Source organism: Melanotaenia boesemani, chromosome 4 (assembly GCF_017639745.1).
Source record: "Melanotaenia boesemani isolate fMelBoe1 chromosome 4, fMelBoe1.pri, whole genome shotgun sequence".
NCBI lineage: Eukaryota > Metazoa > Chordata > Actinopteri > Atheriniformes > Melanotaeniidae > Melanotaenia > Melanotaenia boesemani.
In genome coordinates, this window is record NC_055685.1 from 16251966 (window position 1) to 16278093 (window position 26128).

The 26128-nt window shown below is 38.8% G+C and overlaps 3 protein-coding genes across 6 annotated transcripts in view; 2 read left to right on the forward strand and 1 right to left on the reverse strand.

Annotated features, from left to right (window-relative positions):
* The first annotated feature begins 266 nt into the window (after nucleotides 1–266).
* arhgef38 (Rho guanine nucleotide exchange factor (GEF) 38) lies at nucleotides 267–15134 on the forward strand. Of its 2 annotated transcripts, XM_041983822.1 has the most exons (14): nucleotides 267–564; nucleotides 5058–5242; nucleotides 7043–7160; nucleotides 7256–7403; nucleotides 7520–7537; nucleotides 7629–7828; nucleotides 7912–8045; nucleotides 8198–8302; nucleotides 9241–9360; nucleotides 10143–10511; nucleotides 10602–10739; nucleotides 12112–12313; nucleotides 13293–13576; nucleotides 14243–15134. In XM_041983822.1, the coding sequence occupies exons 1-14, from the start codon at nucleotides 366–368 to the stop codon at nucleotides 14423–14425; spliced, it is 2403 nt and encodes an 800-aa protein (XP_041839756.1). In that variant the 5' UTR covers nucleotides 267–365; the 3' UTR covers nucleotides 14426–15134. The 2 variants fall into 2 exon arrangements, with proteins under 2 accessions (XP_041839756.1, XP_041839757.1); XM_041983823.1 differs by lacking the exons at nucleotides 7520–7537; nucleotides 7629–7828; nucleotides 7912–8045; ... (5 more) ...; nucleotides 13293–13576; nucleotides 14243–15134 and having other exon boundaries at nucleotides 7256–7407.
* Nucleotides 15135–15799: 665 nt separating this feature from the next.
* ints12 (integrator complex subunit 12) lies at nucleotides 15800–20301 on the reverse strand. Of its 2 annotated transcripts, none has more exons than XM_041983825.1 (7): nucleotides 20183–20301; nucleotides 19038–19195; nucleotides 18753–18908; nucleotides 17861–18042; nucleotides 17525–17684; nucleotides 17256–17399; nucleotides 15800–16614 (listed from the first exon to the last, which is right to left on the reverse strand). In XM_041983825.1, the coding sequence occupies exons 2-7, from the start codon at nucleotides 19191–19193 to the stop codon at nucleotides 16051–16053; spliced, it is 1362 nt and encodes a 453-aa protein (XP_041839759.1). In that variant the 5' UTR covers nucleotides 19194–19195; nucleotides 20183–20301; the 3' UTR covers nucleotides 15800–16050. The 2 variants fall into 2 exon arrangements, with proteins under 2 accessions (XP_041839759.1, XP_041839760.1); XM_041983826.1 differs by having other exon boundaries at nucleotides 19038–19201.
* Nucleotides 20302–20442: 141 nt separating this feature from the next.
* Nucleotides 20443–26128, forward strand: part of gstcd (glutathione S-transferase, C-terminal domain containing) — a 49344-nt gene continuing 43658 nt past the window's right edge. The window contains exons 1-4 of one of the 2 annotated variants that reach the window (XM_041983514.1): nucleotides 20443–20606; nucleotides 20722–21155; nucleotides 22298–22753; nucleotides 25736–26005. In XM_041983514.1, coding sequence (XP_041839448.1) covers nucleotides 20739–21155; nucleotides 22298–22753; nucleotides 25736–26005 — 1143 coding nt within the window. In that variant the 5' untranslated portion in view covers nucleotides 20443–20606; nucleotides 20722–20738. The remainder of the gene's footprint in view (nucleotides 20607–20721; nucleotides 21156–22297; nucleotides 22754–25735; nucleotides 26006–26128) is intronic. The other variant, XM_041983513.1, reaches the window with a different exon arrangement.

Sequence of the window (26128 nt, forward strand, 5' to 3'; positions counted from 1 at the left end):
AGTGTTGTGTAAATATAAACCTGTTATATTACATTGTACAAGATTACTTTCTGGTTTTACTATTTGAGGTTTATTTTGTTTTGAGGATGTTTCTCTTTTAGTTTAGTTCAAGCCTTCCAGATAAAGACAAAGTGTACCATTTCCTCTACCTGAATGGATGTGATGGCCTAAAGGGAAGAAAGCATAGCACAGCTCTAAAGAGGTGTGGCCATGCAGCCCTCATGACAGGCAGACGTGGGGAGGAGCTGCCTTACCTGTGCAGAGCTGGAAGCCAGGACACAGTGAACAGTACACCTGTTGGATTTCCCAGGCCCTCCTTTTCTCCTTCACTGGTCTGAGAGCACAGGGGAGCTGACAGCTTCAGCATGGATCTCAGGGAGGCCAGCGGGAGTGAGAAGGAGAAGGTGATTAAAAGGAGGAACCGTCCTGTGTTCCTGCGTTACCTGGACAGGAGAAAGACGGACACAATTGTAGCTGATGATATGGCCAAAGGTGATATCAACCTGGGGACACTGGTGAGGAGGAGTCAGTCTGACAAGACGGAGTACAGCGCTAAACTTAAAGGTACAGCTAATAATGTTTCCATGGAACAAAACTATGGCAACAATTTAAACACACATGAGCCAGTTATCAATTTCAGAAGTTTCTTTTTGCAAACTTATAGACAATGTACTAGCATGGAGGAACTTAAAAATTACTCCATCCATGACAGACAGGCTTTAAATCAGCACTTGTGGCTTGAGGGCAAAAATTCAACACACACACACCCAATAAGTGCGCACTACTCCATACAGGGCACCTGTTACTATGTGCTGAGCAAGATACTCCCTTAGGGATGAAGCCACATATGCAAACTGTGTCCCAAACTCGGGCACAGAGGAGTGGCTTTTGAAATGTTCCGGACCAGCAGGTAAACAAGACTTGGACAGCAATAATGTGTAAAAAAAAAAAAAGAAGAGCCTTATAGATTAAAGTAAAATAATTTGTTAAAAAAGTATATATATATATATATATATATATATATATATATATATATATATACACTATATATATATATTCATTTGGCCATGAAAGGAAGAAGTTGTAAAGGAAAGTAGGTTAAAAAAAAAAAAAAAAAAAATCTAATAAAATAGTTGCTTCATTACAACTGCTGACAAAGCCTTTTCATACGAATATATGAATGCTTTAGAAAAACTGGCTATGCCTGTTCTTAAGTGCAGTCAGTGACTGGGAATGTTGCACTTCAAGCAAAATTACATCAGTTGTCAGCAGGGGGGTTATGATTCGACTATGAACACACTATATATGTTGACTTTCCTGCACCACCTGTTCCCTTGTTTCCTCTCCTGTTAAACAACATGCATCATGTGCCAGAAAGACCAGCAGCACCAACTTTAAAATGGCAAATTATAAACTATTTCTGACTTGGTGGTGTACAGATAACTGGCAGCTTTCACACACTTTCCTTATCAACAGCAGGTGTTTACCTGAAATAGAGCCACTCTCTTCTCTGCACTTTCTATTTTCTTGTCCAACCTGCATCATGACAGACAGACAGAGTTGTTGAAAAACACAGTGGTGTTTTCAGTAAACCATCCACCTGCCCATCTGACTTTAGTCTCACACCTGAAGAGCAGTATTACATATTTACAGTGGTATTACCTATGCAAATATTGACAGAACGATGACTTCACTGAAAGAGGAAACATATGAGTTGCTGCCCGATGGTCTCGTCTCATCTGCTAGTCAGACCGGTTGATCAAGTCATAGAGCCATAGCAACATGACAGCAGTATGTCTAATTATTTACAGCCACTAATTGTGATAGTTTTAGACAATGATTTACGAGCATATTATCCATATAAAGGGACAAATAAATTCACAAATTATGCATGCAGAAAATCCTGTTACTCTTTATATGCATTGTTGAAGACCTATTTGTATAACCTTCATAAAATTTTTAAATGATTATTCTTTCAAGAATTAGACATGGTGAATTGTGGCCTGCTTCAGTGAAAATAAAATTCTTTTACAGATTAGATATCACAATTTCTATTAAAAGATGCACATTCAAGTTTTGAAAAAATCCCCTTTATTCTAAGTGATAAATTTGCATCATGCACTTGCTATGTTGCAAAGTCTAACATGTATTATTATTATTATTATTTTTTTTATGGTGTCATATGATATGCCATGCTTTGTATTCTTTCCGGGGCAGTTCATAAGATCCCTTTCACTGGGCGGAACAGTGAAAAGCCCTGTATCGTCTTTCATGGGAACTCCTTTGCCAGTAGCCATACCTCACCAAAAGTAATCCTGGCAAAAAGAATCAGTCAGTACAGTTTTATATCTGCTGCTGAGTCTTGATAAGCTTGTCCTGGGACAGAGAATTCATGGGGTTTTTAAGGTATCATTGTTTCCTTTCCCCAATTAATGATGAATAAATGGTAAAACAGCAAATGGAAAGATCTGAAATTTTGTTAAATATAGAATATGACCTCTCTCCATCAACCCTCACCCAAACTATCATTAGGGGACTTTTCTCACGAGTGGAGGTTTTCAGATATTCTGGGGTCTTTTTACATACTAACAGCTAATGTTGACACATGACACTTCATTATACTCTAGAAGAGGGTGGTGTGCCATTTAGATTTGAACTCTTTTAGAAGGATTTCAGATTTTACCATGAAGCTGCATAGATCTCTGTAAATAAGCCAGAATTTATGCCCACAAAACAAGAAAAGATTATAAGAAGATAGCAAAGTTTTGAACTTAAACCCTACCCTCCCACGGTATCCTTTTTTTTCTTTTTTTTTTTTTTTTTTGCCCCCTCTGCTCAACCCTCCCAAGTCCCTATGTGTGTGTAGGAGAGAGTAGGGAAGGAGAAGGCTCTGGGGATGTAAGTCCAGAGGGAAGCAAACTTCCCTCCAGAAGGTGAGCCTCTGGCGGCAGTAGGCACCCCCCTGCCATGGAAAGGCCTCAGATCAAGACAGGCCAGGAGCAGCAGGTTCTACGACCAGGACACACAGTGACCGCAGCCAATGAGCCGCCATCAATCGCAGAAGGCACCCATCCACCACATGCCTAGGGTGAAAGGAGAGGAGGGGGAGGAGGACAGTAGGAGAGCCCAGAACCACGACCCACCAACCCCAGGCCCACCAAGGCCTCCTACACAAGGGCATGTGATCCCTCCCCTTTCCACATACACACCCATATCCTTGCCCACTCTCACTCATCCTGGCACACACACACACACACACACACACACACAATAAGCATAAACACACACATATACCTCTCAGTCTCACACCTAAACACACCACAGCACCACCCCCTATGATCCCCCGAACCCCACTCAGCCCCCCTTCAAATCCTTACACCCCTTCTGCCCCCGGGCCTAACGCTGGTTCCCCGAGCGGCAACCAGACACCAAGGCATATTTGAATTCTTAGTCATTTTGAAAGTGTTTATACATATTTGTGTACATTCATTTTGATTGAGGTTACTGTCAGCATCCCATTTTGAAGTTGGAAGAGAGATTGAATCGTCTATCTTAGTTAATAGTCTATATGTTTTTGATAGTATCTTATCAAAACCTCCCCCAGTATCCTCATATGTGATCAACATCAGGACACAACATCTGATAATGTATTCCAATCATATTGATCAAAGTAAAAAGAATAAGAAGAATTTTTATTTCTGTTTAGTTTTTACATGATTTCAAACTGAAAAAAACACAAATGTAACTGTGAATGGTGTTTCAGGAAGAGTGAGAAGAGATCACTGTTACAATCACTCACAGTCCACACAGTGCTCGCATTCATCCAAAAGCACTGCCCACTGGCCAGAATCACATGATCCATTCTGCTAAGCTTCAACAAAAGACATCCAGTGATTATTGCAACTTTTATTATCTGCAGTGTGCCAGAAGATCAAATAATGCAACCGTTAAAAAAAGACTGAAATGGTTAAATGGGCTATACTTTTCTCTTCAACAATGAAACAAAGTTCAAAAGAGCTAAAAACTAAATATGCAGCTACTGTAACCCCAGAAATGATGGCAAAAAGCAGGAGTCACAGCTGAAACTGTGACTTGACTGAGAAGAAATGAAATTTCCTGATATCTCAATGGTATTTTTTGCAAATGGTGTTTTGGATGCAGCTGAATTTAAGGTCTTAGTCATTTTTCAGTACAATAAAATTAAATTGAACTTTTTTTGGAAGGAATCTTATGCACAGTCACTGTGCATATGTGTGTGTGTGTGTGTGTGTGTGTGTGTGTATTTGTGTGTAAAATGTGTAACCTGAAGTAGAAAGGAATAAATTTGTTTGCATGTGCATGCATGACTTGTAAGTCAGTGTCAGTGGATTTGAATGAGTGCCCTTGCATTTGTAGGTTTGTTTGCACCTCTCACCTCCAAAACATACACACACACACACACACACACACAGTCTGAGCAGATGGAATGCCTGAGCACACGGTGGAATTACATCAGCAGCATGATTAGTTTCGTAACCTGACACGAGCCTCGCAAGCGTCTGTCTGCCTCCCTTCACCTCTATCTCTACTCTTCATTGCACTCTTCCCCAGGCGGAGGAAGCAGTGCTTGGCATCGATTAGGCAGCAAGGAAGCATCCCTCTTCCCCAGACAGAAAGTCCTGCCTGCCTATGCAAAGCACAGAGCAGCAGCTGACTGATTTGACAGCAGAGCAAAAAAAAAAAAAAAACAGACGTGAGCCTGACAGGCATGTTAAGTGAGAATTCTTTGGCATTTGGTTGAAAATAATTAGATCACCATGAAATACAGAATACTGCTCAGGTGTCAAGCAGGTGTGTTGTGTGTTTTTAGAGCATGCAGAGCCCAAAGTACAAAGGTGTGAGATTTTAGACAATGCAAATATGTCACATATGGATTGATTTTTATTTTTTTTTTAAATAGTGAATTAAAAGTTAGAGATGTTATTAGTTTTTATATGAGCTTGTAGCACTCATTATACCATATGATGTGTCTGCTACATGTGATTATGTCAAATAAAATTTCTACATTTTCTCTTCAGAAAAACTGATGCCACATGATTTGCCCGCACTGCCCTCTCCTGTACTGGAACCAGAGGAGGTCCGTTTGAGGAAGATGAACCGCAGGGCAAAAGTCATAAAGGAGCTGGTGCAGACTGAGAAGGATTATCTCACTGACTTGGAACTGTGCATCAGAGAAGTGGTTCAGCCTCTGCGAAATTTTCAGGTATGCATACTTTTGAAAACCTTGTGTGTGACACTGGAAAATTTAATATCAATTTAACACCAGTGAATACAAGCCCAGTGTTGCTGATACCAATGCTGATTTTTTTTTTATTATTAATAAAAGCTGCTTATGTGCTCGCATGTTGGTGACAGCAGTGTGTTATGATTTATTTGGAGAATGCATCATCAATATGCTGTATTAATATATTTGACTGACAATAGGGCATTTTTCTTGCTTTTAACTGTTAGTATGTTAATCAAGTCTATGTTTATGACAGATTTCAAGGAAATCTTTTTATAAAATTATATAGTTATTCCAAAATAAACTCAACTCTGAACATAATATTTTATGTCTTAAAAATGAATACTTTTCATGTAATTTTCATTCAGAAGCAATGAAATGATAACTAAATAACATTTTTCACCTTCATTACAAGATTAAGTTTGTCATTAATTTAAAAAATGCACACACTTATTTCTTAACAGTAAAGTAAAAATAACAAACTGAAAGCAAAAACTACTACTGGCTGTCCTTAGTTTTTAAGTTTTTGCCCCAAAGCACTGTTGTGTCTATAAGGCCTACTTTTGGTTCTTGCCCTGTAAAGGAGACAGGCATCAAAGTACCAACCCCATCACATTAGCATCGATTCAATTCTAGTACCAACATTAGCATCAATGATATTGACATTTGGATACATCAGTCCACCCCAAGATATGATTAAATGCATCCTTCCATTCAATCATTCATTCATTATCTATACCACTTTGTCCAATTCAGGGTCACGGGGAAGCTGGAGCCTATCAATTAGCAGGAGAGAGGCAGGGTACACCATGGACTGGATTTTTAAACATTTCTTTTAAAATAAATCCAGTTGTAATATCCAGAGTTGTCCCTATGCAAGTTACCTTCAGATATTCATCATTATCTATACTTTATTTGGTGCAATGTATTTATTTATTTATTTATTGATTGATTGATTAATTGACTGATTGTTGTAAGTTTCAGTGCAGGGTTGCAGAGGGCCTGGTGCCTATCCCAGCTGCTATTAGGCGAGAGGCATGTTACACCCTGGAGAGGATGCCAGTCCATTGCAAGGACCATAAATTGTAGTCTAAATGTACAAGTAATATTAGTAATAATCAAAATAATCTATCACCAACAATATCATGATTTCGTTAACTAAAATCTTAACATCACAATGTTACCTTATTTTTGTTGTATGGGCAATACTAAAAATATGCTTTTCTAAGTGCTTGTGTATTGCGAAACAGGTCCTTCAAAGGTTTGTTAACAAGTAAAAGAATTTTTAAAAAGCTGAACTTCTTGAGATACTTTTTGCAGTGTATTTTTTTTTCTGTGTACATGAGAGTAATGTGGCAAACTGAGCAGTGTCCCATTGATCAGGTGCACCTGTAAAACGCTGCTGTTGGGTGTAAACCTCCTATCTCCACACTGTCATTTTTCAAAAAATGAAAAAAACCGTATGGTTTTGTAATAACTGGACATAATGTCATCAAACTTGGTATTGTGTTTTACATCATATATCTTTGGTTAAATATTTGTAAAACAACAGACAGACATAAAGGGAGACCAATAGTACTGATTCATGAAGGAAAACAAAAATCACAAATTTTGGACATAGGAGGTTGTTGCCCGACAGCAACGAAATGGCTCTACTTTACTGGATGCCTGTATCATATAAATGCATCTGTTAACCAAATCTGCTGAGATGGAATGCCCATATATGTGTCATTTGATTAAGATGGAAATCATCATACAGTTTCTTTCTCTGCTGCTCAGGTTGTAGATGTGGATCGACTGTTTACTAACACGGAGACAGTTTGTGAGGTGTCAGCAGCGCTCCTTCACAGACTGCACGAGGCCCTGGCTGACCCTGATCCAGAGGCAGTTGTTATAGGTGTGACTTTGTTCTTAGCCAATTTTCCCAGTTTTAAATTGCTGATTGCTGCTGTTTTGACAAATGGAACTCTTATGTCCTGTTTTTATTTAAAGGGGAAGTATTCATCCAGGCAAAGGCAGCTTTAGAAGATGTATATAAAATTTACTGTTATCACCATGATGATGCTAACATGTCACTCAAATCCTACGAGAAAGAGGAACAAATAAAGCAACATTTTACTGCTTGTATATCAGAGCTGAAGTAAGTAGCATCACCTCTTACAGATATTTGTTTTATTATTTGCAATTTATCAATTATAAAGAGTAACATTATCTGTCTGTTATGTTTTTTTTTTCCCTATGGCTATTTAATCATAGGAAAATCTATGATGAAGAGTAAGTAAAGTCTTTTTCAAAAAATTTTTCTCACCATGTTTTGTTAATGATGTTGATCATTATTCATTAAATAAGATATTTATTTTTGCAGAGGAAAACCTAATTTGTTGGATATGGGCTCATTGCTCATTAAACCCGTCCAGAGGATCATGAAGTATCCATTGCTGCTTGGAGAGCTGTGGCAGGCCACACCTGAAGATCACCCCGACTACAGGCCACTGCAGGAGGCATTCACTGCCACTAAGATCATAAATGTCAACATCAATGAGTTCAGGAGGCGCAAAGATATAGGTGTGACATTGTTTACTATCTGAGCCAAACATATTAAAACTTAGTTGCTTTAGTTTAGATTCCATTATCCTATTGATTCTCAGTTATGAAGTACAAGAGGTTGGAAGATGAAGGCACGCTGAGGGGCAAACTACACAAGTTCAACATCCACTCTATTCGGAAGAAAGGAGACAGATTTGCTGGTTATCTCAAGATCCTTACTGGAGTTGAACCACAGGTAAAATACAGCAACAATAAACTATTTCTAATGCTCACCCAATAAAAGACAATGCATTAAAAAAAATATGTGAACAGGCTTAAGTAAATAAATTGAAATTCATGTTTAAGTTGAATGCATAAAATATAATTTAACTACTATTTTTGTACCAGGTGAGAGATGAAGTTTTTGATAGAGAGGAGAAGCTTTTCAGGAGTCTGGAGAAAGCTGTGAGGCAGCTGGTCAAGAATATTAACTGTTACATACAGCACACTCAGGTGAGTTCAATAAAATGGATCTTAAAGCAACACTATATTATATTCTGACCTGAAAACTCGATTTGATGGCACATTGACATTCACTATGTACATTCCTGGAGCTGTCATTGCCATATAGTATCCTAAGGCTGAGAAACAACACAACATTGGACTGACTTTTACTGGCTGCAGAGAGCTCAGAGAAGAGACAGGATGCAAGATGAATGCCAAATTAGTCTTTGTCACTGAGCACCAAAGTGTAAAAATCTGCCGAATTTCAGTAATGTTGCTTTACATGGGACCAGTTGTACATATTTTTAGGTTCTTCATTTTGTGTCAAATGTAATGTTCTAATACCAAGTGTTTATATCAAACGTAAGCACACTTTAAAGAAAACATTTGTAAAAATCTTACCTGAAATATAAAAAGCTCAGGCATATCACTGCACTCAATACTCCATTCTTTACCAAGTTGGCCTCAACTTGTCATAGATATAATATTGTCATATAGTCACCAGACAGTCCACATCCACAACTCAAAATTATGGCTTATCAGCAAATGAACTACTTATCGGAATATAAACATAAAAATTTTTACAGAGCGCTCGTGATAGAGTCTAAATCCATCTTTATATCATTATAATAAAAAGGCAACAAGTGAATATTCCTGCTATAATCTTTGCTACTGCAATTTGTGCCTTCTACTCTTAGTCTTAAACACATTCAGGCTCAAACTTGTCATGATGACGTGAGCCGACAGAATTTAAAGTTTAAAATGTTTTGTGGCTGACAGGGCCAGTGTGTAATATTAATATTGTGTTAATATTTTAAAGTTACTGCTGTGGAATTCCAGGGTGACAGAAAGGACTGGGGAAAAACACCATATGCCCCTTTTAAAGTTTTTTTTTCTTTGTTTTAGACATTTAGATAACTCTCTCTTTCTAAATGCCTCCTCTGCAGGAGATGGTGTCTGTAGCTGTTCAGAATGTGAAGGACATGGAAAACATTATCAAGGATCCACTGAAGATTGACATAAATGGTTCATCTCACAGTAATGGCAACGATCCTTACAAGCACTTTGTAAGCATCTCTTTTGTGGCACTCTGCAATTTGGCTCATGGAAACGTTTACTGTCCAGTTTTACTGTCTTAATTGTCCAGTTGTTGCCTGCATGTATGTATCTGTCCTTGCTTTGTTGTTCTGCTCCTCCCTGACCTCCCATTCACCCTCCAACAGTGAGTCACCTGCCAATTTAACAATAGCTACCTGTCTTCTCCCCAATACTAATTCTCCTCTTCTGTTCCTCTAACTTTCCTGTTAGATCCTGTAGTGACCTTGGCACTCCCGTCTCTCTTCCTTCTTCTCTCTGTAAGCTATTCTGTCCTTATCTATCACTTCTTACATCATGACTTGAGCTTGACAGATCAAGTGTAGATATGAATACATATGTACTCTGATAAGAAGAGAATCCGCAAACTTGTTGTGGATGAAAAATTACTGTTGCATCAGGCCTTTGAACCCTTTCAACAGCTCTTTTTACTTTATGTGCAGCGCAATCCACTGGCTCATCCTTGCTAAAACTGATGAAATCTGCTTATGTCATCATGATCAACGTCACCCTTTTTCATTAGCATGCAGATGAAGATGTAATGCTTCATTGTTGTGTGTTCCTGATATCACCACTTTCAGTTTCAAGAGAGAAAGAGTACTGCTCATTAAAATTAAGACATTTGAGGTTTTTGAAAAAGATTTTAAAAATAGACATACATTAGCAAAGTAACTGTACATTTATATGGTACATGTTAAAGACTAGTATGGCTGACTAATCTTCATCTTTTGCTTCTTTTTGATTTTAACTTTAGAAAGACAGAATAGAGCGATTGGTCTTGGCCCCCCTTTACTCCCTGCAGGGCATGTTCACAGCTCCACAGAAGCTAATCCAGAAGCGTTACGACAAGCTGCTGGATTACTGCTGCAGACTGGAGCGCTCATCCTCTTTTGCATCCTCATCATCCCCCGCTTCTGCCTCCCCTTCACTGGTGTCTGAAGAACCACCTGGTCCTGCCAAAAGAGACTACGAAGCTCTCAATGCTTTGCTAGTGGAGGAGTTGCAGAGGTTCAACATGACAGCTTATACTATCCTAACCAACAGTGTGGTGTGTCTGGTGGCCTTACTCAGAGGGCTGATGGGAAATTGTTTGGTTGGTGCGCCCTCCGTCCAACAGCTACCAGTGAGGATCCCACACATAAATCATAATGTGGTAAAGTTTTGTTTTTGTATTTCTTAATCAAACTAAACTGGGTTATGTTCACCTTTTTAGGTTCCATTGTCCAATATTGCTGAAGTGCAGAACAGCATCATGGATCAGTTGAACAATCTTACATTTGTCAAGGATAATGCACAGAAATTAATGGAGCGAAAAGTCAGCTTTGAGAGACAACGTGACAAGAAGATAGCGGTAAGGAAGTAGAAATAATTATGTACAATAGTTACACTTACTAAATTATCCCCCCACAGCCTGCAGTCTGCACTACAGTATTTAACTTTCTGCTTAGCTGCAAAAGCGTCACAAACTTCTCACTGACACTTTGTTGGAACATCAGTCTCAAAAATTGCTCTCACTTTTATATAATAATTTTAAATTTGAAATAAGTTACAAGACATAAATTAGCTTCTGAACACTTTGAGACATAAACACAGACACAATTAATAGGTCCTCCACTTATCAGTATCCTAAAACATGTATACCTGTATACATACTGTGTGTTAGCAGATATACACATCTGGACCTGTGTATACAGTGCATTGGAAGTGACCCTTTGAGGGACTCGCATTTGAAGAATGAACTTTAAACTCTCAAAAATTATGAGAATTTTTTCAATTTTTATTTTCCAGTACATTCAATACATCTATTCTGATTCACATTAATCCCAGTGGGTCATAAGGTTTACATACCATAAATTAAGTGTTCCTTCGAACAGCTTTGAAAACCATGCAAAGGCTACATAAGTCTCTGATTGGCTAACATTATTTGAATCAATTAGAGGTGTACTTGTGAATGGATTCTAGCTCACCTACAAACTCAGTATGTCTTGGCATAATTTGACAACCATATATAAATCAGGCAAGACCACATAGAAAGATTAAAAAGACTGTTATAATTCTAGGTCAGCCTTGGGAGAAAGTCAGATTTCATGACAGAACTATACGAAAGTTGTGTTTGCCTACGGGCCAAAATGTTACAGTTTCACAAAACCATAAAGGTTAAACCCCTGTAGTGTAACTTGTTTTTACACCCTCATCTCACTATGCCTCTATGGAAATACAATTTTGTCATGATTTATATACTCAACATTCACCCACATTCTTGCTGTGTGCTGACATCCATCAGCCGCCACATCTCACTGCACAATGACATTATTCATCTGTGACATGCTGCTGTATCATTACACACTGCTGATGTCTTTGACTAATCAGCTCTCTAATTCATATTCACTTGAAGTTCTTCCCTTTTCTACTTTGCTGTCACTTGGTAATTTATGTTGTTAAACTGGGCTTTATGTTAATATACAAAAAAATACACTGCAAGAATGAATACCACTGGACAAACCATTCACTTGTCATGCTCAGAAAAGAGATGTGTTCCATGTTAAAGTTTAAGCTTAATGTCATCATTCCAATAGTAAAGCACGGTGGTGGCAGCATCATGTTGTGAGCATAATTGCAACGTGCAACACACTTATTCCTTAAAACAGTCCAACATGTTCTTAGAATGTCACTTCTATTCACTTTTTACTTCAAATATTTCTTTATGCTGCACTGTGCTCCAGGTGCCAGAGGTGCAGCATCAGACCGAGGAACAGCGCGCCTGGTTGCTGGCAGAGTACCCACCAAGTCGACTGTACCAACTGAAGAGAAAGTGTAACGGCTGCCAAGAGCAGGATCTTAGCCTGTTGGAGGGGGAGCTGGTGGCCCTGCTGGAGGACACAGACCCATTAGGCAGTAGCAGTCGCTGGTTGGTGTACACTGGAGGTAAGTGTGTGTATGTATGTGTGTATAAGGGAAAACATTTGTGCAGCAGAAGTAACTATCAGCTCTTACTGTTGGGAATAACAGAAGGTAAATTAAGTTATCAGACAGGGTCACCACTGTGTGTGTGTGCTTGCTCTTCTGTAGGTTCATCAAATATGCATTTTTCTGTGATTACACCTGCATGTTTTAAATGACTCGGGCCTATTTGCATACCAAACTTTACATTCTGACAAGTCAGCACACAGTCCCAAGAGAGGCTGTGGAGTCATAGTTGCTGGTGCCTCTAGAGATGGTTGCCTCACAACAGAGGTAACTCCATAGCTTGTCTCCATCTTCCCTTTACATCTCACAGATGCAGCTGAGATCCCAGCATCTTGTTGGAACAAACCCCTATAAGTAGTAAGCAATGTTACAAGCCTTTCCCTCTGGGTATTCCCAAACAACTATGGAGTTTTCTCTGGTGCTCTTTTCTGTTCTCTGCAATAGTGAAATCTTGTTTTTTTTTTTTTTTTTTTTTTTTTTTTTTTTGCTTTTTTTTTAATATAAAAAGTACAAAAAAGCATGTGCTTCTTTCTTAGTATGAAATGCATTTTTCATTGACTTCTCTTTCCCTTAGGGATAGCAAGCATTCCTGGAAAGTTGTTGTTCATCCTTCTGTTGATACCAACTTTATGAATATGTTTGCATCATATTTACACATTCTTCAATCCCTCAGTATAAGCAGATTTAAGATGATGTAAGCAAATGCTCTAGCCTCTCATTGAGATGTTCACAGCTTCTTCAGATATTGATTCAAGCAAACATGCTTTTTCATATTATATTAGATTATCAAGAATAACACTTTCTGAAAAAAGCCTTGTTTTTCCTATGCACATTATCTAAGATTGAAATCACCACCAACAAATGAACCTCCATCAGAATAATTTGCATGGTTACACACAAAATGTACAGAGAGGTTATGCATCTGTGCCTTTGTTAGGTATACAAGGCTACGTCTACTCCACATTCCTGAAGCAGTACAACCCTCTGAGGGACTCGCAGCGGGCAGGCCAGATGGCTAAAGAGCAGCAACAGCAGCAGCAACCTGCCATGGTGGATGAGGACTTTGATGACCTCAGTCTGTTCATCTCAGGAAGTGGCAGCAGCAGCCTGCGTAGCTTCAACCTCAACACCACAGACAGCAGCTCAACCCTCTCTGGTTTGCAGGGAGATTTGGAGAGTGCTGAAGGCCCGGAAGAGTCAGTGGATGCAGAAGCTCAACAGGTATGTGTGGTGGCCTGTGCATTTCTTGAATTAGTTTATTTACTGTATGGATATAACTTGAAAATATTCATTGGTTTGCCTTTTGAATGTTAAAAAGAGGACAGGTAAAGTCAGACAGATTAATGCCCTCAACAAGTTTTAGCATGAGCCTCATGCCCATTCATCTACAGACACAAAATTGAGGACAAAACAAAAGTAAAATATAATAACTCAGCTATTGCAAAACATCCTTCAGTGGGTTTCAAGAGCCAAAGACGTTTTCTATACAAATAATTATTAGATATCTCAGGTATATAGACTACAACAGCAGAGGGTATGTAAGTCTATAATATCACATTCACTATCTTCACAAAGTCTGTTGAGCTTTTATGAGCTGAAAAAATAAGATAATGGTTCAGTCACTCTGCTTCTACCCTGAGACTTGGATGTCTTTCCTTTGCTATAATTATCTAATATACATCCCACTTCCTCACTATGGTAGTGTTTAATCTGAAAGTACCAAGTGTAGACCAGCATCAGCAGGACCAATAATAGTGCTTTGTTTTCTACATGCAGAAATGTAAATACACAGAGACACCTTCTGGATTTACAGGGAAATACACTGATTAAAAATGTTAACAATGATTTTTGCCTTTCACGACAGTTCAGCTGTGTCTGTTTCCACAGTTTTATGCCGTGTATGCATTTCAAGCCCGCTGTGACCAGGAGCTGACTTTGCAGGAGTACCAGCATGTCAATATCCTCCAGTTTTGTGACCTGGGAGGCAATAAAGAGTGGTGGTTAGCAGAGGCTAATGGACAAAAAGGATATGTGCCTGCAAACTACCTTGGCAGAATGTCCTATGCATAAACAGGCTGTCTTTGATGTTGTTTAGATTTTTTTTAAGGAAAAAAAATCAAAAACAAAAAATAATTATTTATCCCTTTAACTTGATTTAGAAGAGATAACCTAAGAACAGCTGAAATTGAGTTTATTTTTTCAACAGGTAAATTTTAACTTGATACCTACAGTGTTGTTTTTACAGAAACTTGGCAACCAATATAAACTCTTTTAGAACCTCAGAGTGTCTGGAAAATAAAGCAAATGCTATAGTTTTAAATGTTTCCCCAATCATTCTTAATATACCGTATGATGTCATTCAAACCACATTCAGGAAAAACACCATCTTTGTTTTTCCTTTTATCATTTCATGAGCTAAATGCTTCAGTGGGTGGGTCTGAACTGAAAACAGACCAGTTCACCATCGGGACTCGTACCAATGCAGCTGTGCTGCAGTTTGACATCGTGCTGAAACAAGAAAGACTTTCCCTGACAGATGGCAGCACATATTGCTCTAAAACCTCTATGTTATCCTGAATTATGGAGCCTAATGAAATCTTAAAATACCCCTAATTCTTAGAAATTTACATGAAGAAAAATTTGAAACATTCTTAAATATTCAAATTGGGTATAGAGGTTAACAGATGTAGCCTCTGTTTTTTTTTTCTTTTAAAAACAACCAATCAAGTTACCCCCTTAATGCTAATGAATTTAATTAGTTGACAAGTGCTCCACCAAGTGTGCATGTGATTTTTATTTTTTAAGTAATAAATAGCTTTTCCAGTCCGTTGATGTCAGAGTTCAGCTTTCTTTGTGATCATGTTGTTAGCACCAAAATGAAGAATGAATTTTTTTTCATTTAGTCTGCATTATTTTTAATGGAATATTAATTTTAATTAACATGAAAATAATTGAAGATTGTTATTTTTGTACAGTTCAGTGTCATGTTTTGGAAGAAGCTAATCATCTCTGTTTAGTTAATGTTTGAAGTGCACTTTGCAGTATCAGTGATCTCATCTTGGACTGAAAGTGTTGCTGCAGCTTGGATTTGTATGAATGTAGCAAGAGAGCTCACAACCCTAACCAATCCTTTCTGGTAAATATGAATTTACGGTGCAATTTGCTGAGCACTTTTTGTTTTTCAGTGTTTATTTTGATGAAGTAATTAAATCACGAAGTTTAATATGTGAACAGATTTACAGTTGATATGTGAAATGAGTTATAATATATGTGAAATTGTTTATTCAAATTATTTGATGTCCATTCTCATTAATCCTTAAATGAAGAAATCTGACATCCTTTAAATTCTGAGTTCCATTTTGAATAAAAGTGAGCTCTGTATTTAAACTCTTGCAGTCCTTTTGCAATTTATCTTCACATTAAAGACACATCACTTTACAAAGCTTATAAGAAGAGAATATTTAATGACAGTGTTGATAAAAAGTGACACTTTCTCTTTCATTGTTTAGATTTGTTAGGACAGACTGAGGCACACAGAGTCCAGCAGCATTTACACAAAGTAAAATTCAAGTATTTGACTCGATGGTGTTACTCCATGTGCAGATGCTCTTGCAGTACAAACCTAATACTCTGGCACTAAATTCACACATTTATTTTCTACTCCCTCCTTGGTGGTAGTTCCTCTCTGCAGCCCCTCATTTCTTTAGCTTCTTCTGTGCTGCTTTCTTCTTGACAAGCTGTAACCGTTTCATGGCGTTAAGCTGCGACTCTTGAGAGGTTGGTGCTTTGTCCCCTGGTGCAGCCTTTGATCCATTCCCATTGTTCCCATTACCTCCTCCGTTATTTCCTCCGTTTCCTCCAGTACTCGCCTGGGTGCTACTTGGAGAGCCAGCTCCTGATGAAGCAGTGCTTTTCCCCTGGCTGTCCCCACTCGATGAGCGGTTGAGTGGCTGCTTACCCAGAGTCAAAGGTGGAGGAGGTTTCAGAGTTACTTGGCTGGAGCCATTTCCATTGTTATTTCCAGCAATCTTTGCACCTCCGAGTCCTGATTTGGCCCCAGCTAGCCCTGATAACCCGATGGGTTTCTGACCAGAGGGAGCTGTTAAGGTCTTACTACTCCCACTCGTGCCAGAGGAAGCCAGTTTGGAGCTAGTGGGAAGAGACGGGTTTGTTTTGGCGCCAAATGCAGCCCAGCCTGTAAGACCGCTGCCTGAGGAGGAGGTGGTGTTGCTGGTGGGATTGGCTAATGTGGTAGGTGTCTGCATGGAATAAAGAAGAGCTGCTGTGATTATCAGGGAGGCAACACAGATTTCACAGGTTTCTAAAGGTTGTAAAGTTAGTGAGAAACATGCAAAATATAGTAATCAGTATCATTAAGGTTTGCTTTCAGCTTCCAACTTAAAACTTCTTAAGGACTCGCAGAAAAAAAGTTAAGACATTTTTAAGACTCAAGTAGAAAACGTAATTATTCAGTGATCACCATTAAGCTTGAATAATACATTTGCTGCAGATCTCTGCAATCGCCTTTTACAAGGCAACATGTTTGCTGTTGAAAGAACTTTTTAGTAAACTCCAACAAGTTAAAGTGCTTTGAGAAATCTTTTAGCCATTTCCTGTAGAAAATGAATAGTCATGAATTTAAACACTGAAATGATAAAAAAAAACTGCTTCCTGCACATTTTCCTCTGCAGGGATTTACGCTAACTGCCTCTAACAGCATTTTCACACTGCACACTCAAAGTGACTGCTCTTCTTACACTTGCTGTCAAAAATAAATTATAGCTGTACCGTAATCATGTTTAACTCAGGAGATGACACAAGAACACATAAGACACATAAAATGATTGCGTATCAAACAGATTGGCAAAGCGTTTGTTAGTCACAAACAGAAAATACATACCTTCAGTTCTGTTCTTTTGAAGGCTTGGAAGGTGCTGGCTGTGTCCGTTTTAAGCTTTAGCTCCGTCTTTTTCACTAGTGTATCTTTTACAACAGGCGCCGATGATGCCGATGCAGGGGATGGCTTTTGTGGAGGTTTCTGGGCCTGGTGGACAAACAAAAATTGTATGTTTTTACATAAAAGGAACACCAGATCCTGTTAACATGGGTGAAAATTCATGACTCGGTTATTCCAGGGTAATCTGAGAAAAGAAAAATCATTGCACTCACCATTCGCTTCATTTGCCTGGTGCAACGGGCACAATACCACACAAGCCGTGGGTCATTTACTTCTTTGTCTGTCACCTGGGGCTTATGACAGTCCTGGTGGTACAAGTTGTGACACTCCTGGCACTCCACCAACTGGTTTCCCATGGTTACAGTCATTTGTCTGAGGGAAGTAAAGCACATAAATAACAAACACATGAATGATGTACAACTTCCTCTAGTCGCCAAGTTATTTATCATTATTTATCACCAAGTTATTATTATGGATAATATGGATATCCTGACAGCTCAAACTTTACAAAATAATTACACTTACAGTTTTTTATTATTAACACGTACCTGCAAACCACGCAAGCCAGACCCATTTCCATGGCAAAGTCATCCGCGTTAGTCTCATCGTAGTCATGTATGTTTGGCAGGAGATCTTTGCTCGTCTGAACAGTTATCGGAGAAGAGCGATTCTCCTGCTTCTCCAAGCGAGGCTTCTTCGGGGGGTCCAATTCACTTAACTCTACCCTGACCTGATTTTCAGAAAGAGACAAGCCTTTTGTAAAAATAGAAATATATCTTGAACTTAAAGGACATGTCTGCATCTTAAATTTCCTCATCGTGTAATCGAGACTGAGCAGAACTGCAGGAATCTACTAAATCTGTCTTGCCTCAAAGTGCAACTTTGTCAAATATGCTGCATTTTAAAAGAAAGTTGGAATCCAATTTGGAAAAGTGACATTTTAATGAATTTCGAACAGGGTGATATCACACCTGGACTGGACTCTGATATTCTTCGTACAGATCCGTCAGCTGCGTTTGTTCTGCTGATGAGAAAATTTGGTGATCTCATTTAGCCTTTAGTGTCCCTCATTCATCAGCTTTTGGTCCATTCAATTATTTTTCGTTATAGTGCCATATGAGCTTTTCTATCAACCTGCAAATGATTTCGTGGAGATCCATATTACTTTTGCTCTTTAGTCTACCAGGCTGTTGCCATTTTGTAGCTTTCCTGACCCCAGATAAGGATTTTGGCATAAACAATATTAGTTTTGATCGAGTCTTACTACAATCTTGCCTGGTCACCCTTTAAATCAACATCAATCTAAATCATAACCTGCAAATAGCTTCAAGTCATTAGTGAGCTCTTCAGTACTTCAACAAGCACTGAAGTTAAATCTGCCAAAGACACACTGTAACACTGAATTATTTTAATTCTAATCATACAAAATGCTGCCAGTACCTTCTCAGGTGGCCTCTTCTCTCCTTCTTTCTTGCTCTTCTCTGAGCTGGATTTGCTACTTCCACTGCTGCTGCTGGAAGATGAGGAACTTGAGGACTTCGAGTCTTGTTTAATTAAGCTCAACTTTGACACAGACCCCTTTGACACCTCCACATCCTGATGATAAAACAATGAGAACTCAGAATGCATCAAAATTTGTTGTATATAATCTACACCTAAAAGAGACTGAAAAATAATTAAAAAACAATTAGGTACAGTGTAAATACAGAATAATATAGTTCTTACTTTTTGTAAAGAGCGGTAGGATGAGTCGCTTCCTCTTGCAAGGGACTCATCAAGCAGGGCTTTGAGTTTTTCAGCTGAATCTTTACTCTTGGAGTGTAAGTAACTAAGCCCCTTTAGGAAGATGGGATCCAACTCCAAACTGACAGGTCCAGCCATGGCTTAATCTAGGAATCATGAAATAATGTCAGTTTAAAGCGTTTAGTTACACTTATGAAGTGTGAAACACTAATATTTTAATTACATGAGTTTACAAATTGCTGTTGTCATTCACAAAGTTGGACATCCTACTATCCGCAAATAGATTATGTTATTGATATTAAGCATTAAAACATTGCTATCTTTAATTTATATGTCTATCTTTCTTTTTTTTTTTACTAAGTTTAATTTGCGGTGATGTGAGGAAATGCATACCCTTTCTTTATATCAAAGAAGTGCAACACACAAGAACAGAAAGTATATTATCATACAAAATGTAACATATTAAAATGATGGTTAATATAATTTCCGTATTTTGTTTCATGTCCACACTAGAACAACAACAACAACAAGTTTGGTCAGAATTTCATCCTGATGTTACTATGCATCGATCATTCCGGCTGTTAAAATTAATCTTATAGACTCCACCCAGATACATGAAAATTTTAGGGAGTATAAAATATTCAATAGTCTCGTGTTTGGTTTCAACAAATCCTTCCTATGATCTGTCACCTATTACCGAGTTTATCAGATATTCTAATGGAGGATGACTAAGAGAAGAGGGGGTGAAAAAAAACTAAAAAGAGCAAAAGCTCTCAAATTCAAACAGTTACGTCTGATAAGTTAATATATACATTAATATATATATATGTACTACCCTGTAATCTGTATCGTGTATAGCTATTAGGCGTCTCTTGGTTTGTTTCAGTATGAATAATATGGAATGATTTGTTAAATATTTAGCAAAAAAACAAAACAACAACAAAAAAAACTAACAAAAAACACAACAACAACAACAAAAAAAAAAACACATAAGGTTTGCAGGGAGATGACTTGGTTACTCTGTAACGTAGAAAGCAGGAACACGGAGGAAGGTGGCTCAAGTTGCCTTAAAATCCCACACATAAACCTAAAACTGTTGCTTATTATTTTCAAAAGGATGGTCTTACCTTACTTTCTACCTGGCTAAATTCTGTCTGTTATCCGAATGTTTTTTTTCAACAGACAGTTGAGCAACACTTCCTACAAAGCTGCAACCTACGGTTCTCCGTTCCTTCGCCCCTGTGCACCCGCCAAATATGTCCGGAGTCTCCATTAGCGGAACCCTGTGTACTTTTTTTTTGTTTGTTTTTTGTTTTTAATGTTTTCTTTTAGCTCATTCTGAGTTCATTATTTGTAGTTATTTATAATTACGTAGAGGAATCATGCCAATGTCATTCCACCATACCGAAATTTTTAACATATTTAGGTGTTTCATTATCTTTAAGTAGACAGATGATGGCGCTGTGTAGCTACGGTGGCTTTAGAATAGGAGAAGAAGAGTAAGTGTCGGCACGATAGCAACGTGGGTTTGATAACATGCCCCTTGTCTTTGTAAGTATCTCTTAAAATCACATGTCTAAAACAACGTCTATGTCGGCATACAAATACTAGCTTGTAACAACAAGCCATTCTTCTGCTAACCATTTTCTCTCTTTCAACTCCACAGGATCGAGTTAATTTACAATGAAACACACTGAGTCAAATGACCAGCATCCCTCCCTCTACTTAGAAGTTTCTTCCCAGAACGATGAGCCTCGCCTTCCTCTACACACCTCCATAGTCCTCTTTCTCCTTTCATACTGCGACTGCAAGTCTTTCAAAGTGTTTCTAGTCTTCGACGACTGTAGCAGCTCCGAGTCACTGAAGACTCCTCTTCCAGAGTCTGTTAATGTGTGTGATGTTCAGCTGGAGGCTCTGCCACAGCTGGTGAGGAGCTGTCGTCTCCCGGCTGCTTTGGATGAGACCGGGAGGCTCTGCAGGACTGGACTTGCGGTGGTTCTCAGACACATTATCAACAAAACCCTAGAGGCAGATCCTTCCAGAAATGATGTTTTGGCGCTGTTGGGTTTCAAGAAAACTTGTCTGAAGGCCTGTGCAGAGGTTAGTGGGATGTAAAGGACAGAAATGGAGGACAAGAAATAGCTGCCATTTGATAAAACAGATGTGATATCACATGTTGCTTTTTTGGCACACAGCTTGTGGCACAAGCAGTCCTAATTAGTTTGACTATTAAACTCAGTGGATGCCAGGTGACAGTAGAGTTCAAATCATGTTAGAATAAGTACTTTGGATACTGACATGCTGGTTTACAATAAACTCAAAATTAACCTATGCCATCAGACAAATACACACTTAGCAGCATCTAAGGTCTTAACTTGTGTCTCGCATATATGATTGGATCTCACCTAATCTGCAAATAGAAAGTCAGAATTACACACAGCCATCAGTTTCCCCACACAAGATTATTATGGATTCAGACTATGACAAGTTTTAGATCTGCCTGAGTCCCATTAAAGCTTCCAGTCCTCTGAATCTGTCCACTTTATGGAGTTGAATGGAAACAGAATGTAACAGTTAGGTATTTCTGTGTCACAAAAGACAAATTATCTAATAGATTTAATCGAGAAAGAAATGTAAGAAGCAAATAAACACAAATTGATTTTGAAATACCAGTTTCAGGATCAGAAATATAAGGAACCAAGCTCTTAACGAACAAGGCAATGTGTGAAGGACTGCTTTGAGGATAAACATGTCAGAACCCAAGCTGGCACTATTCTCAAAACTTGTGTGTACACTGCAACCGCAGAAATGAACACAAGCAAAATACTAGGAGTTTGCTATGAATGATAAATTTTGTGCATTTGCTCTTCATTTTATGTTTCATGGATTTTTTTAGGTACAGATTCATGCCATTTGTGCAGAAGACACTAGTTAAGAAGATGGTTCCTCCAAGAATCCCAGGACACATGGAATTAGACTGTTAAAAAAGAGGGTGTTCACACGTGGCCCAGACCCCCTATTGAAATAGTGTTTTCCTCTTAAAATGAGATAGATTATTAGTGACTGACAGCTTTTAGTTATGTTTTAAGAATATTTTTGCTCCATCACATTTGCTCATGGTCAGTTTTTGGTCTTAGTAGTTCAGTAACCCAATCCATAGTAAAAATTTATTTCACATCTGAGTGCCTTTAAGGACAGTGCTGTGTTTGATCTAAAACATTTTATCCCTCCTTGTTTTTTAGGTCAGCAAGTGGACAAGACTGTGTGAGATTGGCATCCCCTCTGCTGTTGAGGAACATCTCCAAAATCCCACAGATAATATCCTGCAACTTCCTCTCCCCATTCTCACCCTCGAGCAGCGGCTAGCAGAGCCTGTCAGAGTCCACAACGATGACAAAATACGGAGACAGAAACTCCAGGAGCAGAAACGGGGTGAAAAGAACAAGCCCCCTGAAGGACAGGGAGACCTGGACTCTGAGCCCACTCCTGCACAATCTCAGGTCTCTGATGGACTTGAGCTCAGAGCAGCCCTGGCCAAGCTGTCTGTGGATTCAATTCCAGCTTCAGCCACCAGAGAGAACTCTGAGATCAGGAAAGTGAAGACAACCGATTTGCCTTCACTGGAGCACGTGTTTGCTGAGGGACTGTACTTCACTCTGACAGATGTGGTGCTGCTGCCATGCATTTATCAGTATCTGGTAAGGATTCATGACTTGATGATGTGCAGATGCCTGAGCCTAGTGAGCAATGAGCTCCTAAAGATTAGAACCTTATTCTTCTTATGAATGAAGTAATTGCCTAATTTGGATCCATAAATCCACTCATTTTATTGTTATCACTCCATTAGCTTTTTACTTTTGATAGACTGACACAAAATATATATATATATATATATATATATATATATATATATATATATATATATATATATATATATATATTTGTCTCTGTGTTGGCCCTGTGATGGACTGGTGACCTGTCCTAAGTGTACCCCGCCTCTTGCCTGCTAAATACTGGGATGGCCTCCAGCTTCCCCCTGAATCTGAATTATTAATTAAGTGGTACAGAAAAAAAAGAATGTACAGTATGTGTATATGTAATGTCTTATACAATATCCTTAAAATTCTGGACACACTTTCCTATTTAATCTATTGATAAAATGTGTCCAGACGTTTGACTGGTACGGTATATATCATGTACTGCCCCGCCATCCATTTTTCTGTTTGTACCTAAACAGAACTGCAGTCACAAGTATTACTGACTCTAACACCTTTATCACGATGACTTGTTAAATTATGCATGAAGTATTGTTTTGACTTGCTGGTCAGGCTGAGCAGGGTCCTCACAAACTCATTCAGGCTGAAACTTGAGTTAAGAAGACTCACTGCATAAGACTTGGCACATGTTTGCTCTCACAGGTGGTCTAGAACCACCTGGCAGTCACTGATAACAGAGTATGGGAAGGTTTCTATTCAAATACAGCCGAATGAAACGCATTTAGTTTGAGAGCACTTCTCTCTCCACAACAGATCAAGTTGGAAAGTTTTTACATTGACTTCGACAAAGAATGAAGCACTTAAAGCTCATAAACAATACATGTTTATTACTTTAGATGATTTCATTTCATTTGTAAGTGCAACAACTGAAAGCGCTGGAATTGTAGCTGGTGAGAATTAGTAGAGCCACAGTATTTGGTGTAATCTGAAACAATGTTAATAAGCTATATTTGATAAAATTGCATATTTATTTTTTTTAGAAGGTCTGAAGTTGTTGTATTTCGCCAGTATCCTCCAATGAATGAGCCTCAGCTCACCTTTATTGTCATTGTACAAGAATACGGTGAAATTCTGTTTAACAGCGTCTCTGTCTCTATAGCAGCTAAAAATTCAAACTATTTAAAATGTATAAATAAAAAGACCCCAAGAATAGAGACATTGAAAGAATGTGACAATACACCTTGCTCTGTTTTTTCTTATGTGGACACTTAGAAGCTGCTGTAGGGGTTCAAAGTAGAATTTCATGAGAAGAGGCACATTTCAGCCAAAAGCATCCGACTTTAAATGCCCCGGGGCTTTCCTCAGAGAGCTAAAGGTTCCCTACTACTACTGAAGTTTAAGGTATAGCCTAGTTTAGGCAAATTACATCCTTGATGGAGTCTCAAGGTGGATCCACTGGTCAGAGCAGCCTACACAGGGGAACAAATGCAGTTGTTTTTACTCTAAATCTTTTTCGTAACTGCTGTGAGGCAATCAGCAATTGAAATTTATAGAGATTAATGTTTTATTAACTGCCTTAGCTGCTACCTCTGTAAGTCTGCCTTTCCGGCAGAACAAGGAACAGTTAAATAAGGAAGTGTGCTTTGGCTGTTTTACTAAAAATCTGTTCATACTGCACACTTTTCTGCAGGGTTGTGGGTGTTTTTATTTTGCATCTTATAACATAATTTCTCTCTTGTTTTTACGGGAGCTCTCTCCCCTTGTTCTTTCTGAGCTCGCTTGACCACTGCAGTTTGTAGTGCAGACACGGGTTATGTTACATGGACAACAATATTCTGAAGTTAACCAGATTCAGACCTTGACTTGAATAAGACGCTGCACGTTTTCTCTTCACCTGAGCAAGAATAAAATCCCATTTGGAGAAGGCGATAAGTGAATTAAGCTTTGGGAAGTATTCTGATCTTAGCTGCATAACAGAGATATATGTACACTTGATTAAAGTGTAAACATATCAATAACATAACAAACATTATGCTGTTTTTTTCATTGTTTTGTGACCAAGCTGCCAACTGCTTTATCCCGCATTTTTTAGAGTTGCATTCAGTGCAGAACAGAAAGAAGATGACATTTCTGGATGAGGCAGAAACCCAAGTGAGGCTCTGTTTTGAGGGTTATGAATAAAACTCAGGATGGTTGTAAATATCCTATTAGTGCAGGGAAATTATTAAAAAAAATCCCTGAATTGGAATAAGCATATGAACTTTGCAAATTAAGCACAAGTAAGTTGTAGTTGAATTGGACTCATTAAATGTTGCCATTTAGTTCACTTTTTATTTATTTGTTTTATTTCACTACATGAAAGATTTGTTGTGTAGCAAGTTTGGACATTCTAATTTCTCTTTATGTGTATTTATAACTGAGGACATTTTAGATTCTGTGCATAGAGTTTGGTAATGCCAGTAACTCTGACCAGGACTGAAATGTTAATGATCTGAAATGCTGTACTGTCACACCGTGAAGCAAAGCTCAACCTCCATTTCACCTCTCAGCTGTCTCCAGCTTTCCCTTGACGGTGGGAATGAACTGAAGTTCTCACAATAAGGCTTTTAGCAGTCAGCTGTGCTCCACTGGTTTCCAGTTTCACACTCAGCGTAGCGTGTCTCCTCTTAACAGCCATCTCTGTCCACAGCAGATGCAGCATCAGTCGCTTCTCCTCACTCATTTTCCCTCTCTTTTCGGTTTTCCACACACTCACATGCGCTCGCCTCTCAGATCATGTCTCTGTTTGTATCTTTACCTTCCTCAGCTGCCAGCTATGTTTTCATGTTTCTCCTGCTGGTCCCGCGTGTGTTTCTCTCCACCAGTGTGATTTAGTGACTTTTAGTGGAAGTTGACCTTATGACACATCAGTGGAGCCACTTAATCAATATCTCCCTCTTCTTCTCCTCTGATCGTGTTTAATAGTACTCCCTCCAAACCCATGCTGCAAGTGCTCTACATCAGCTCCCACACCTGCTGCGCTGGTACAGCCATGTTCAGGAGGTACCAGGGGTCCTTCGGGCAGCCAAGGATTGTGGGCTTCTTCTGTCCATCCCACAAGTTCCCACATCAAGCCCCGCAGGCTCATCAGCAGAGGACGCCCCGGCAAGTGTGCCAGTACAAGAGGAAGGCCAAGAGATGACCCCACAGCTCCCCTTTGTCGGAGGGCCCAGACCAACAATGACTAAACTCAAAGTAAATAATTACTTCTCTTTACTTATTCTTTTTCTTCCTCTTTATGTTTACCAAACACTTTCGCTCTAACACACACATGCTGATGCTGTATTACAGTTTTCCCTCAGAGCACAGGTCGAGGAT